The 11,727-nt window shown below is 34.4% G+C and overlaps 2 protein-coding genes and 1 non-coding gene across 7 annotated transcripts in view; 1 reads left to right on the forward strand and 2 right to left on the reverse strand.

Annotated features, from left to right (window-relative positions):
• Positions 1-4,662, reverse strand: part of LOC135627982 (probable pre-mRNA-splicing factor ATP-dependent RNA helicase DEAH9) — a 35,647-nt gene extending 30,985 nt beyond the window's left edge. For 3 of the 5 annotated variants that reach the window (XM_065134467.1, XM_065134468.1, XM_065134466.1), the window contains exons 1-8: positions 4,476-4,662; positions 4,210-4,354; positions 2,343-2,417; positions 1,175-1,264; positions 973-1,052; positions 671-740; positions 489-574; positions 33-102 (exon numbers count right to left, since the gene is read on the reverse strand). In XM_065134467.1, coding sequence (XP_064990539.1) covers positions 33-102; positions 489-574; positions 671-740; positions 973-1,052; positions 1,175-1,264; positions 2,343-2,417; positions 4,210-4,354; positions 4,476-4,585 — 726 coding nt within the window. In that variant the 5' untranslated portion in view covers positions 4,586-4,662. Of the gene's footprint in view, positions 1-32; positions 103-488; positions 575-670; positions 741-972; positions 1,053-1,174; positions 1,265-1,359; positions 1,591-2,342; positions 2,418-4,209; positions 4,355-4,475 lie in introns of those variants that run through there. The other 2 variants (XM_065134470.1, XM_065134469.1) reach the window with 2 other exon arrangements.
• Positions 4,663-6,818: 2,156 nt separating this feature from the next.
• On the reverse strand, positions 6,819-7,259 carry LOC135626402 (probable E3 ubiquitin-protein ligase ATL45). Its single transcript, XM_065131651.1, has one exon. It carries the CDS (start codon positions 7,257-7,259, stop codon positions 6,819-6,821), a length of 441 nt encoding a protein of 146 aa, XP_064987723.1.
• A 2,881-nt stretch (positions 7,260-10,140) lies between these two features.
• TRNAI-UAU (transfer RNA isoleucine (anticodon UAU)) lies at positions 10,141-10,214 on the forward strand. The gene has a single exon. It is a non-coding gene; the product is annotated as a tRNA-Ile (tRNA).
• The last annotated feature ends 1,513 nt before the right edge of the window (positions 10,215-11,727 follow it).

Genomic DNA, 11,727 nt, shown 5'->3' on the forward strand with positions numbered 1-11,727 from the left:
TATTGAAACACATAAACATTATCAGAGCATACTTCAACAGAAAGGACGGCAGGCAGATGACTTGGCACAGAGTCTTCAGCTGCATGTCGTAAATCCTTCTTTCTGAATGCAATAAATGACAATCAAAAAGTTGTAGCAAATAAAGATGCTCTAAAATATATAAATATAATTATAAAGGTTGATTATGTACTATTTGTAAAACATGGTACCAAAGATAATCAACCACGCGTAGTAGCTGAAATTAAATTTATAAGGAAAAAATCATGGAGAAGACAAGGAGATGCCCCAGAAGAGAATTTCAGGATGGAGGTAAGGAAAGAGGAGAGAGAACAAGGTAATACCAAATAATGCTTGGATTTGGCAAAATAAAATAATTATAGTTCACTTTCAAAGGAGTCCAGAAAAAGGTTCATTGGGACTGAATAAAGCAAGATGATTATATAAAGCATAAGTCAAAAATGATAAACTAAACTAATTAAGGACATGACCTAGCTTTGAAAAAAGTTGACATGGACTTTGCCTCAATTGTTGCAGATGATATGATTATACGCAACTCAGGCCTCCGGCGTTGGATCTGGAATATTAATACACAACATTAGCTTAAAAATATAAAAGAGAGAGTAGCACTTTTAATGAGATAAAAGCTAGATAGGTTCATTAAAAAGTTCACCTTCTTCAAGAGGCCTAATAACATGTCCGTTGACATGGATCTTTCATGAGCCTCGTCCACCATTATGACACTAGGCAAGGCAAGACAAACAGATAAAAGAGTCATTCAAGGATACTATTGTAAGACACTCTATCGCTATCAAATGAAAATCAAAAAAGAAAAAGAGGGAGAAAGTAAAACATAAATGCAAACAATTCATGTTGGAGTAGAAATCACATGAATTACTCGATAAGAATAATTTTATCTTCATAAACATATATGAAGATGTAAGAAAGCAACCACATATAAATCATGAGCAGTACCTATACTTGGTTAAAAGAGGATCATCCATCATTTCTCTGATCAGCACCCCATCAGTGAGAAATTTTATCACAGTTACACTCTACACCAAATACGCAGATCCATAACCAAAACTTATTAGGTGATATCCAATGTTCAAGATAGAAAGATGCTTCACATCCCGACACTTCAGACAGAAATGTCAACAATCATGAAAGTTATTACCGGATTTGTCTGATCTTCAAATCGTATAGTATAACCAACTTCTTCTCCAATTTTGACACCCATCTCCTCAGCTACCCGTGATGCGACTGACTATATGAGTGCAATACAAAAAAAAAAGTATAATTACATTGTTAATGAACCACCAAAGGGTAAGCAAATTCCAAGTGATTACATTTTTTACCTACCTTTTAACATGTCAAGAATGAAGCATTAATTATGTTTCTACTGGCAAAGAATCTGAAGATCAATGAGTCGAACTAAATCTGATGATTTCTTTTGTTGCTTGAGTGCCCAGATGTCTTATTTTGCAAATGTAAATAAATGTTCTAAAAAGTGGAAGTTGTCTTCAGCAGCTGGGGTAGCGTAGATATAAGAGTATGATGGCCACATAAGTGGCCAGCTTCCAGCAGACACAGCTGAAAACAAGCAAATCTTAGATAAGAACAAATAAACAAAGGAGGAAAGGGAGAAGAAATGTAGCAGCAGTGCAAACTGCAAAAGAACAAGAGCAATAGAGGGGACAGAGGAAACAAAAGGGGATAAAACGGTGAATAAATGAAGCTACGAGATGGCCAGCAAATATAAAATCCTACACAAATTGTAAACCACTTGGTAGAACAGCCAACATGACTAGATATTGCCTTAACTAACCGTACTTACACGTGACCAACAATGTTTTGTTCAGCTTCCAGAAATGATTTATTTTAAAGACAATGTGTTATCTGAAGTCGTAGTTTTAGTTTGCATCACAACATCACTAGCACAAAGTATATCATTATTTTACATAAATTAAACATTACCAGACGATAGTATACACAATAAGAATATTTTATTTATATATTTGTTCATCTATAACATATTATTTCATAATGCTCAGTGGTCTTTTAACATCCCAACATTGATATATAGTAAACTGTGAACCAAACTGAGCCAAATGGACATATTTTGTTCAAATTACCAATTGAGCAAGCCCATTTGCACAAACCCTAATGGTAGTGTTAGCATAGACCAAGCCAATGCACATTTATCAGCAAAAAATTCTTTTTAGGCACAAAAACTATAACTAAACTAGTTAGACAATTTGAAAGAGAAGAAAATAATTACTGGTTGGTAGAATTGGAAGCATAATACACACAGTAATAGATCAAAACTATGCAACAGTAATCACCTGAACAGCCAATCGCCTAGGTTGTGTGCAAGCTACAACACGACCACCTTCAGCCCAACCTGCCTCTTTAAGATACTTGCAAAGAAAACAGATCATTCAACTAACAGTATACTATAAAAATATTAGAGATGTTATCTAAACTATTGATAAATTATATATAGATTTCAATGGCAGAAAAAGATCCATATAGCCGACCCCAAATAGTTTGGACAATGTTGTTGTTGTATCTAAACTACTAATAAATACAAAAGTCCTAAGCTGTTCAAATGACATGGAAGTAAGCAGAAGTGGTTATATGATCAATGATATATTAACATGAACATATTGATAATATTAATATGAAAATAATAATAAATTTACACATGATCAAGATTACTACAGATGTTCCATGTATACACACACAACAGAAGGCAACAATGAAATGGCTTCAATTAGAAGATGGTAACAGTGTTTACTTCCATCAAGTGCTAAAAGCTAGATGATCTTGCAATAGAATTTCTCTTGTAATATGGATGGATAAGACTAGTTAGGATAATGAAGAAGAAATATAATTCAAGAATTTGTTAGGATGAAGATATCATGCTCAACTGCTCTCTCAAGCTTCTGTTGAGGAATAACTAAATCTTGTCAAAAGAGTTGACGTGACACCTTAAATAGTCCCACTCAAACTGTAAGAGAATGAATATGATTTTATATAAGTTAGATGAGCCTACTATCATCAACTTGGACTGACATATTTTGGGATCACATGATTTGAGACCTTCAAGATATTCATGGGAACTCACATCAGAGCAAGTATAGTAATATCACAATGTCTGCTAAGCATGATTCCAGACTATGCGTTGACAAGGACGCCAAACTTTTGAGTGGACAAACAAGAAGGATGAAAGCAATAGTATATAGGACTAGATGGACCTAATATCATAAACTTAAGCACAAACATTTGGAATCACATGGCTAAGCGTTGACGAGGACACCTAGACTATGAGTGGGAGAACAAGAAGGATGAAATAGTATACAGGACTAGATGGACCTGGTACCATCAGGTCCATAAACTTACGCAAACGTTATGGATCACATGTTTTTAGACCTTCAAGTCATTGGTCAACACTCTCATCAAGCCAAGTCATGATCATTGATGAGGAAAAGATTAGATAGACCATATACTAACCAGGGTGAGAAGGCCCCGGGACTTGCAGGTAAAATGCAAGTTTCCCAGCTCACATGGACTAATGTATGTGTGAATATAAATATTTTGCAGAACTTTTTCCAAATTGGAAAATTATCCTGGAAGGGGAAATATTCACCCACGGCTAGGATTTAACATGTAGCTGCCAGCTAAAGAGGCCAGGACAAAATGCAACAAAGCAAATCTGCCACACCAACTAGAATCAAAATGAAAAATATTGCACGCCCCGAATATAAAAGGTGCTTGTCAATGCATTGCACCAGACTAGACTCTCTCTATAATGCACATATATCCATCTCGCTATTTTCTAACTTGGCATCGGAGAGACATGGTCGAGAGGAGCACTCAACATAGGTCTTGTTGCAGGAGAATGGACATCTGGAATCCTCATCATCAAGCATTGTCGACCAACTCGAGAAAGATTTTCATGTGTATCAAGACTCGAATCGTGAACCGAGTCACTCTGACCTTCCACCTCGGCATTGGCCACCGACACCAAGAGCTAATACATCCAATTCTTTAAATAGCATGGCACATAACCAAGAAATGGGTCCATACAGGTTCAGCAGAAGCGTCAAAATGACTAAGACCAAATAATTCAGCTCCAACAAATTATCCTAAAAACTTCCAATAATTCCAGTTCTTCAGAAGGCCATGACATTGAATGCAAAAGTCAACCTGGGGTATCTGGGTGGTCTTCCCGCTGCCGGTCTCACCAACGATAATCGTAGTAGCGTGATTCTCCACCAGGTAAAGGATGGCATCCCGGTACTTGAACACCGGCAGCCTCTGCCGCTGCCTCTCCAAGCTCGAGTGTCCGAACCTATTCGATCCAACAATACCCAGAACATTAGGGTTTACATGGAAAGCATAAGAATCCGTCTACCGGGCGTGGCAAAGAATCAACCAAAAGTGAGGGGGAGAGACGGAAGAAGGGAGATTACCCGGAGGATGAGGAGGGAGGAGGCGCGGAGACGAAAAGGACGCCGCCCTCTTCATCGTCAACTAGCGTCGCTCGGGGTCGCTCCGAGCCCGGTCGCCAGAACTGAGCCATATGTTCACCGTAGGCGAGAACGCTGCGAAGCCGCGGACAAACTCAAAATTTTAGGGCGCGCCGACACCGACCGTGCCCGATTGCCGGCTAATAAACTGGTCATTTTGGTGAATTTTTATTCTATTCATTTTCAAATCTAATCAAATATTTACAATCTAAACTATCATAAATCTAATTATAATTACATAATTTTATACCTATATCAATTTTAACTTCAATTAATCAATTTCTCGTAGGGCCCAAAAAATTTATTTTTTTAGTATCTTTTTTGTTTTATTTCAACTGAATTTGTAATAAAAAATTATCCATAATCTTCGTATTGTCATTAAGCATGGAGGGGAGGTCTATCGATGGTTTCACTTGTGACCTTCCGGGCTTATTAGTTACCGACTGTCTCATCAAAAAAAAAGACCCACGAGGATTGATTAGCCTTACTCTTTATTGTCTTATGACACTCCTTTTGTCGACCCCTTCCCCCATAGATTCTCAATCAATCTCTATACTCTCGCTTGTTCATTCGATACTTCTTTGGATTTGTCATTAATTTCTCTAATAAAACTAGCATCAACTAACTTCTACTTATCTATAGCATTTGTGGTTAAACGTACTAAAATTAAAAGCGAGTGAACGATAATGAAGCAAGTGAGCGACGACGGAATCCAAGAATAAGAAGTTTCTCAGCATCCCTGTCACCTAGTTCACATTAGCAGCACGAAGGTGAATACGATCAGTCATATGATGAGTAAAGACGATCATGGCACTACCAAATCCAATGTTATCGGGTAACGGGTCAATGAGAGGGATGTTATAGTATTATGAAATTTTATTAACGTTAATAAAGAATAAAGTTAAGTGGATCTTCAGGATGGTGACGTAGCTGAAAGTGGCTCCGACATAATGACTGGGCAAAGGAATAATCTCATCTTTTAGAAAATAGGAGACACTGAAAAAATGAAAGCTTTGGAATTTTTTTTTTTAATTTTGCTCTTTCTTTTAAACTATTTTTATAAATGACAATGAATATATTTGTTAATGGAGATTGCTATTGGTCCATACAACCACTTAAAATAATAAAATATAATTTTACTAAATACAACCTCTCAATTATTATTAATTTATATAATTTATTTTATCTTATCTTTGCAAGCATTGATGTCGTAACCATAATCATGTCTTCTCCGATCATTTCTGACTACTAAGAGGGGGAGAGAAAAAAAGAAAAAGAAAAAGAGAAAGGTGTTGTATGAGTCCTCAATTTCAAATCCAAATCCAAATCCAACTGACTATTCACATACCTGAAGTCGATTTGAGAATCTACTTTTGGCTGATTTCATGAGAAAAACCTCAACTTTTATGTTTTGTTCGGATCATATACTTAAAAAAAGGTTCTTAATGCATTGATTTGGACAAAAAACCAAACTAAACAGAGAGGAAGTGGACAAATAAAGGAGCGTTAATTTATAACATTAAATAAAGAAAAAAGATTAAAATGGGTATTGTTTGTGGAAAAAAATCCAAAATGATTTTTTTTGTTGCAGGAATTCATTAAAAGATTATGAAATAACAAATTTATCGAACATGTATGTAGAATTAGATATTTATCTCTATAGTCCCTTGTCGTAATAATAAACGAAAGATCCAGGCGTCGTCTCTGTGCTCTTCTTTCTCACATTGTTTTTTTTAATGGGAATCGGACACAAGTCATGCCATTTATTTATTTATTTACTTTTAATGAGAAGCGAAGTCAAGTCTTACAACGGAAGTAATATATATTAAACAAATTAACATATGGACCAACAAAAAATATATATACATATAATTATAAATGACACAAATTCGATGTAATCAAATCAAGTTAAACCATTTAGTATGGCCGCCCAAACCACGCTTAATTACGTTGTTGATGTGACCAAATGTTAATTAGTCATTTCTAATTTGAAATATGAAATTTGGAAGATGATCCATGCAGAGTCAATAAACGAAAAACAAAGAGATCATCGAGTTGAATTCACAGGAGAAGATTTCCTTGCTTCATCTTATGCGCCATATAATTACGAGATAACAGGTTGTTCGCTCGATCAACAAAATATGTGCTACGATAGCAATAAGGAAATGTTGAAAGCTAAAGGGAGGAAATTATATGCCCATCTCACTCTTTATACATGCCCTTTGGAGACGACAAGTTTACCTCTCGATTACGCTACTGTGACCTTGCAACAACTTCGAGCTGAATTCAAACTACACTGGTGGAAGAAAGAGGAGGCGAAGGAGGAGGAGGAGGAATCTCCGACTCTTCGGTGTCCACCAGGTGGGAGAGCTTGAGATCGGAGCGGCACACGGGGCACGTCGCGCGGGCGCGCAACCAGGCGTCGATGCAGTCGACATGGAAGACGTGAGCGCAGGCTGGCAGCACCCGCACCAACTCGCCTTCGCTCATGGCGCCGAGGCAGACGCTGCACAGCGTCCGTGACGCGCCGCGGTCCTCGCGGGGCCTCTGGTAGGCGACCGTGGGCAGGGCGGCTATGGAGGGTGACCCGAGTCCGGTGATCTTGGGCGGCGAGTTGCGGGCGACGGTCGCGTTGAAGCGGCGGCTGACGCAACGGACGTACAGGGCCCCGATGACGAGGAGGACGCAAGCGGCCACGGCGATAAGGACAGCAGCTCCGACGCCCATGTTGGATGATTGGTTCGAAGCGCTTGTCGAGGGTTGCACTATGTATATATATATGTATATATATATATATGTATACATATATGTATATGTATACATATATGTATATATATACATATATATATAAAAGATGGAATTTCGAATCCTAAATTTTCTTTTGAGATAAAAAAATGATGTCACAAACAGTATAAATATGTATAATGTATCCGTATAAATATAAATAGACACGATTTAGAGAGTATAAATAGGTATACACAAAAAAAGAGTATAGATACGTATATTTAATGTATAAATACGTAATACGTATAGAGTAGAGTTCTATAACCTAATCCTCGATAGATATAAAGAGACACGACCAACCCACGTCACACGTTCCCTCGTCCATCCATTCCAATTGCCTCTTCCCTTCCCTCCCTTTCTCCCTCACTCTCCTCCTCCTCCTAATCCCCGGTCCGCCGCTGCCTATCCATCGCCGCCAGCCCTCGGCGTCATCGTCCACCCGTCGATCGAAAGAGAGGAACTAGCAACTTAGGGGAGGGTGGAAGACCGATGAGGCGGTCGGGAGTAGTAGCACCGTCATCGAAGCCCTAAAATAAAGCTCCGCGTCAAGGTCCGGTTCCTTTCTGTTTCTTCATTTTGTGATACTTCCTAGTTTGGAATCTAATGGGCTCTGCTACGATTCTATAGGTTTTGTTTCGTTCGAACATTATTCTCGAACATTTACTGGTTGCTGATAAGTAAACTCATCAATCTATGGTTGTGTTCCTTGTATCTACTTTGTTGTTTTATTTAATAATTAAGCACAGATAATTTCTAAAGTTGCAAGAAAAGAAAAATATATCAAGATGTTTAATAGCTTAAGGAAACTAATCAATCTATGGTTGGTTTCCTTATGTCTATAGTTTGTTGGTTTTTAATAATCAAATACAACAAATGTGTAAAGTTGCCAATAAAAATCAAGATCTTTAGCAACTCTTTATCTTTTGATCTCCTTAATTGGAATTTTAAATACATTTGTCCTTTTTTTAGGGTAAGGTACTCCTGTAGTGTCCCTCCTACAAAGCATGCTATTAATCATGTTAACTCCTTAAGATAAGGATTGCTAATCAGTAGTTAAATTGGTCCTTTGGTTGGTCTGATTAATGGATATAAATGAGTTCATAGATAAATTTGTATATCGAACTTAATGTAAATAATATGAATAGGCAAATCTAATAAGTAAACTAACCAACATATGGGTGTTTTCCTTATATCTTGTTTGTTGTTGTTTTATTAGTCAAATACGTCTAATATGCAAAGCTGCAACCAAAAAAAAAAAAACAAGTTATTTAGCAACTCTTTATCTTTTGAGCTCCTTAATTGTAATTTTAAATACATTTTTCCTGTTTTTGGAGGATAAGATACTCATGAAATGCCCCTCCTACGGAGCATCTTATTAATCTTGTTAACTTCCTGAGACAAGAATTGCTAGTCAGTAGTTGAATAGTTGCTCCATGATAGTTTCGGATAACTAAATAGGTTATACCATTATTTCATAAACAAAATTGTATATCGAACTTAATGTAAATGATATGAATAGATATTATGTCCTTCATGGAAATAATAATTAAAATTTTCACTATTCATCTATTTGTTACAAAGAAAATAAGATATTTATCTGACACTATCTTGTCATTTTTATATAATTAGGAAAATGGTCCATCTCACTCCTAGCTGACACTACCATGCATTTTATTAGTTGAAAATTAAAATAGAATATATTAGATATTTTTACAGCATGCTTTATTTGAATATGACATTTTCTACCTCACTACCATGGGTTTTATTATTTAAGAATTAAAATAGAATCTATTAGATATTTTTACAGCATGCTTTATCTGAATTATCAAGAGTACAATTTATTAATTATATTTCCTTATCAAACTCTTAATTCCTTTAGTAGGACATCAAAAAGTTTACCTAATGATTTTTTACATCTGATATGTTTCAGTTTTAATTGAAAGTCTTCCATTTAGATCTGAAGGTTCTTTAAATATCTTCTTGACTATAACATTTACTAGTTGCTGGATAAAAGCAAGATAGATCAACCTGATTAGTAAACTTATCAATATATTTTTGTTATTCCTTATGTCTAGATTGTTGTTTTTTAATAATTAAATACAAGTATATGTAAAGTTACAAAAGAAAAAAAAAAGCAACTCATCCTTTTCTTTATCTCCTTACTTGAAATTCTAGATACACCTGCCTTTTGCTTAGGAAAAGATACTCTCGGAATGTTCCCTCTTATAAAGCATGTTATCAATCTAGTTAACGTCCAATACGAGAATTGCTAGTCAATAGTTGATTGGTATCCCATGTTAGTTCTCGATGATTAGACAAGATATATTATGTCCATTAATGGATATAAAATTAGTCCATAAATAAATTTATATATGTACTCGATGTAAATATATTTTCTTCTTCAATTAATTATATCCTTCATGGAATGATGGTAAAAAAGTTTCACAATGTATGAGTTGAAAAATGAATATTTATGCAACATTTTTAGTAGGTTATTGTCTGTCTCATTCCTACATGCGATGCCCTGATGGTCTTATTAGAAAGAATCAAAACAGGATTCATTAGATATTTTTACATCATGCATTATTTGAATAAGCAAGAGGATATTTATCAATTAGTTTTCATGTTAGACGTTTAATGTTTTAAAATTTTCTACTCAAGAAATTATCACACAAGTCAATATAGGTTTGACAATTTTATGTATTCTAGAGAATCAAAATATTGGATACCGGATTTTATTAATGTGAAATATTAAATTGGCTTTAAAATTATTACCATAAGTAAATATTTGTTCATTAAGATTTCTTAACAAACATAAACATATGGTCCCGTAGCTCAGTTGGTTAGAGCGTTGGTCTTATGAGCCGAAGGTCGCGGGTTCGAGCCCCGCCGGGACCATAATGTTTTTAAAGTTAATTTTGTTATGTTGCATGTATTTTGTGACAAGGTTTATTGTATTAGCACATTTTAGGCAAATATAAATGGTCAAAATATACTCAGGTTAGTTAATACTTCTTATCAGTTTCTATTAAAGATTTAAAAAGAAAGTTGAAATAAGAGCTATGATTCAATTGAGCACCAAATTTATGTAATTTTAATTATATCCTGTGTATTCTCTGATTATTGCAACTTTACGTTACATGCCTAATCAAATTTAGTTTTATTAGCATATTTTATATACATTTTACATTGTTTAATGTGATCTTTTTCTTTTGTAAAATCATAGTATGGCGATTAGGAATATATGTAATCATTTGACCACCAAATTTTTGTAATTTTAATTCTATCTTCTGTGTGATCTGATTATTACAACTTTACATTGCCTCATCAAATTTAGTTCTATTTTAATATTTTATATATGTAATACATCGTTTAATGTGATCTTTATCTTTTGTAAAATATATTATGATGATTAGGAACATGTGTTATAGTGTTTTTAGAAAGATGCATTCCTACTCAAATATTATTTTTAAAGATGCATTCCTACTCAAATATTATTTTTTACGATAATAATTACGGTTAGATTGATAATAATTTTGTTATACACGTGTTTTTCCCCATAAAGATCATAAGTTTTTGTTAGACTGATAATAATTTTGAAATACACATTTTTTCCCTTATATTTTAATGAAACTCGTCTAGCGATAATATACATATAGATTGTGGTGAATTCATAGTTATAGGAATAACTAGGCTCTATTGATTTTATAAAACCTTATAATCAATTGGGTCATAGTCCTATAGTTCCAAGTCCTTTAGAAACTTCTTATTAAAATGAATACAAATATTTTCATACAATTCCAAATTATAATTTCTTCTTCAGCTTGAGAAATTAGGAAACTTCAAAACTAGTTATACTCATCAAATGATGTCTCTGATACTCAAAATATTTCTGTCATACTCTTTTCTTCGATAAAAGTTGTACAGATAATAAACTTGTCTTATGACATAAACATTAATTATAAATCAAGGAATGCTTACTACTCTACAAACTATGCAAGAATTTAAGGTATCACCTGTCTCTTGGATAATAAATTTTTTATCTTTTGCGGCATAATTTTGTGTGTGTATTAATTTATTTTGATTATCAATTATTGGATAATTGTCATTTGAGACCTTCTTAATTACTCCTTACCTTTTTTAATTCGTTTTGAATTGAAGACAATAAATTTCAGTTTTTAGTTGTAATTTTGTGTATATTTTTAATATTTTATAAATGTTTAGTGCTTCAATTGTCATTTTTTCAAAGTGTTGCAGTTTAAATTAATGGTGTTATGTACCTATAAGCTGCTAGATATAATAGTACACGAGCATAATCTATTAGGTCTACTGCTAAATATAAGAATTTCTATTAGAGCAGAAAACGATGTTCCATTATAAGGGGGAAAAAAATTTGCTCTTTAGATATAGA

Source organism: Musa acuminata, chromosome BXJ2-11 (genome assembly GCF_036884655.1).
Source record: "Musa acuminata AAA Group cultivar baxijiao chromosome BXJ2-11, Cavendish_Baxijiao_AAA, whole genome shotgun sequence".
Lineage (NCBI taxonomy): Eukaryota > Viridiplantae > Streptophyta > Magnoliopsida > Zingiberales > Musaceae > Musa > Musa acuminata.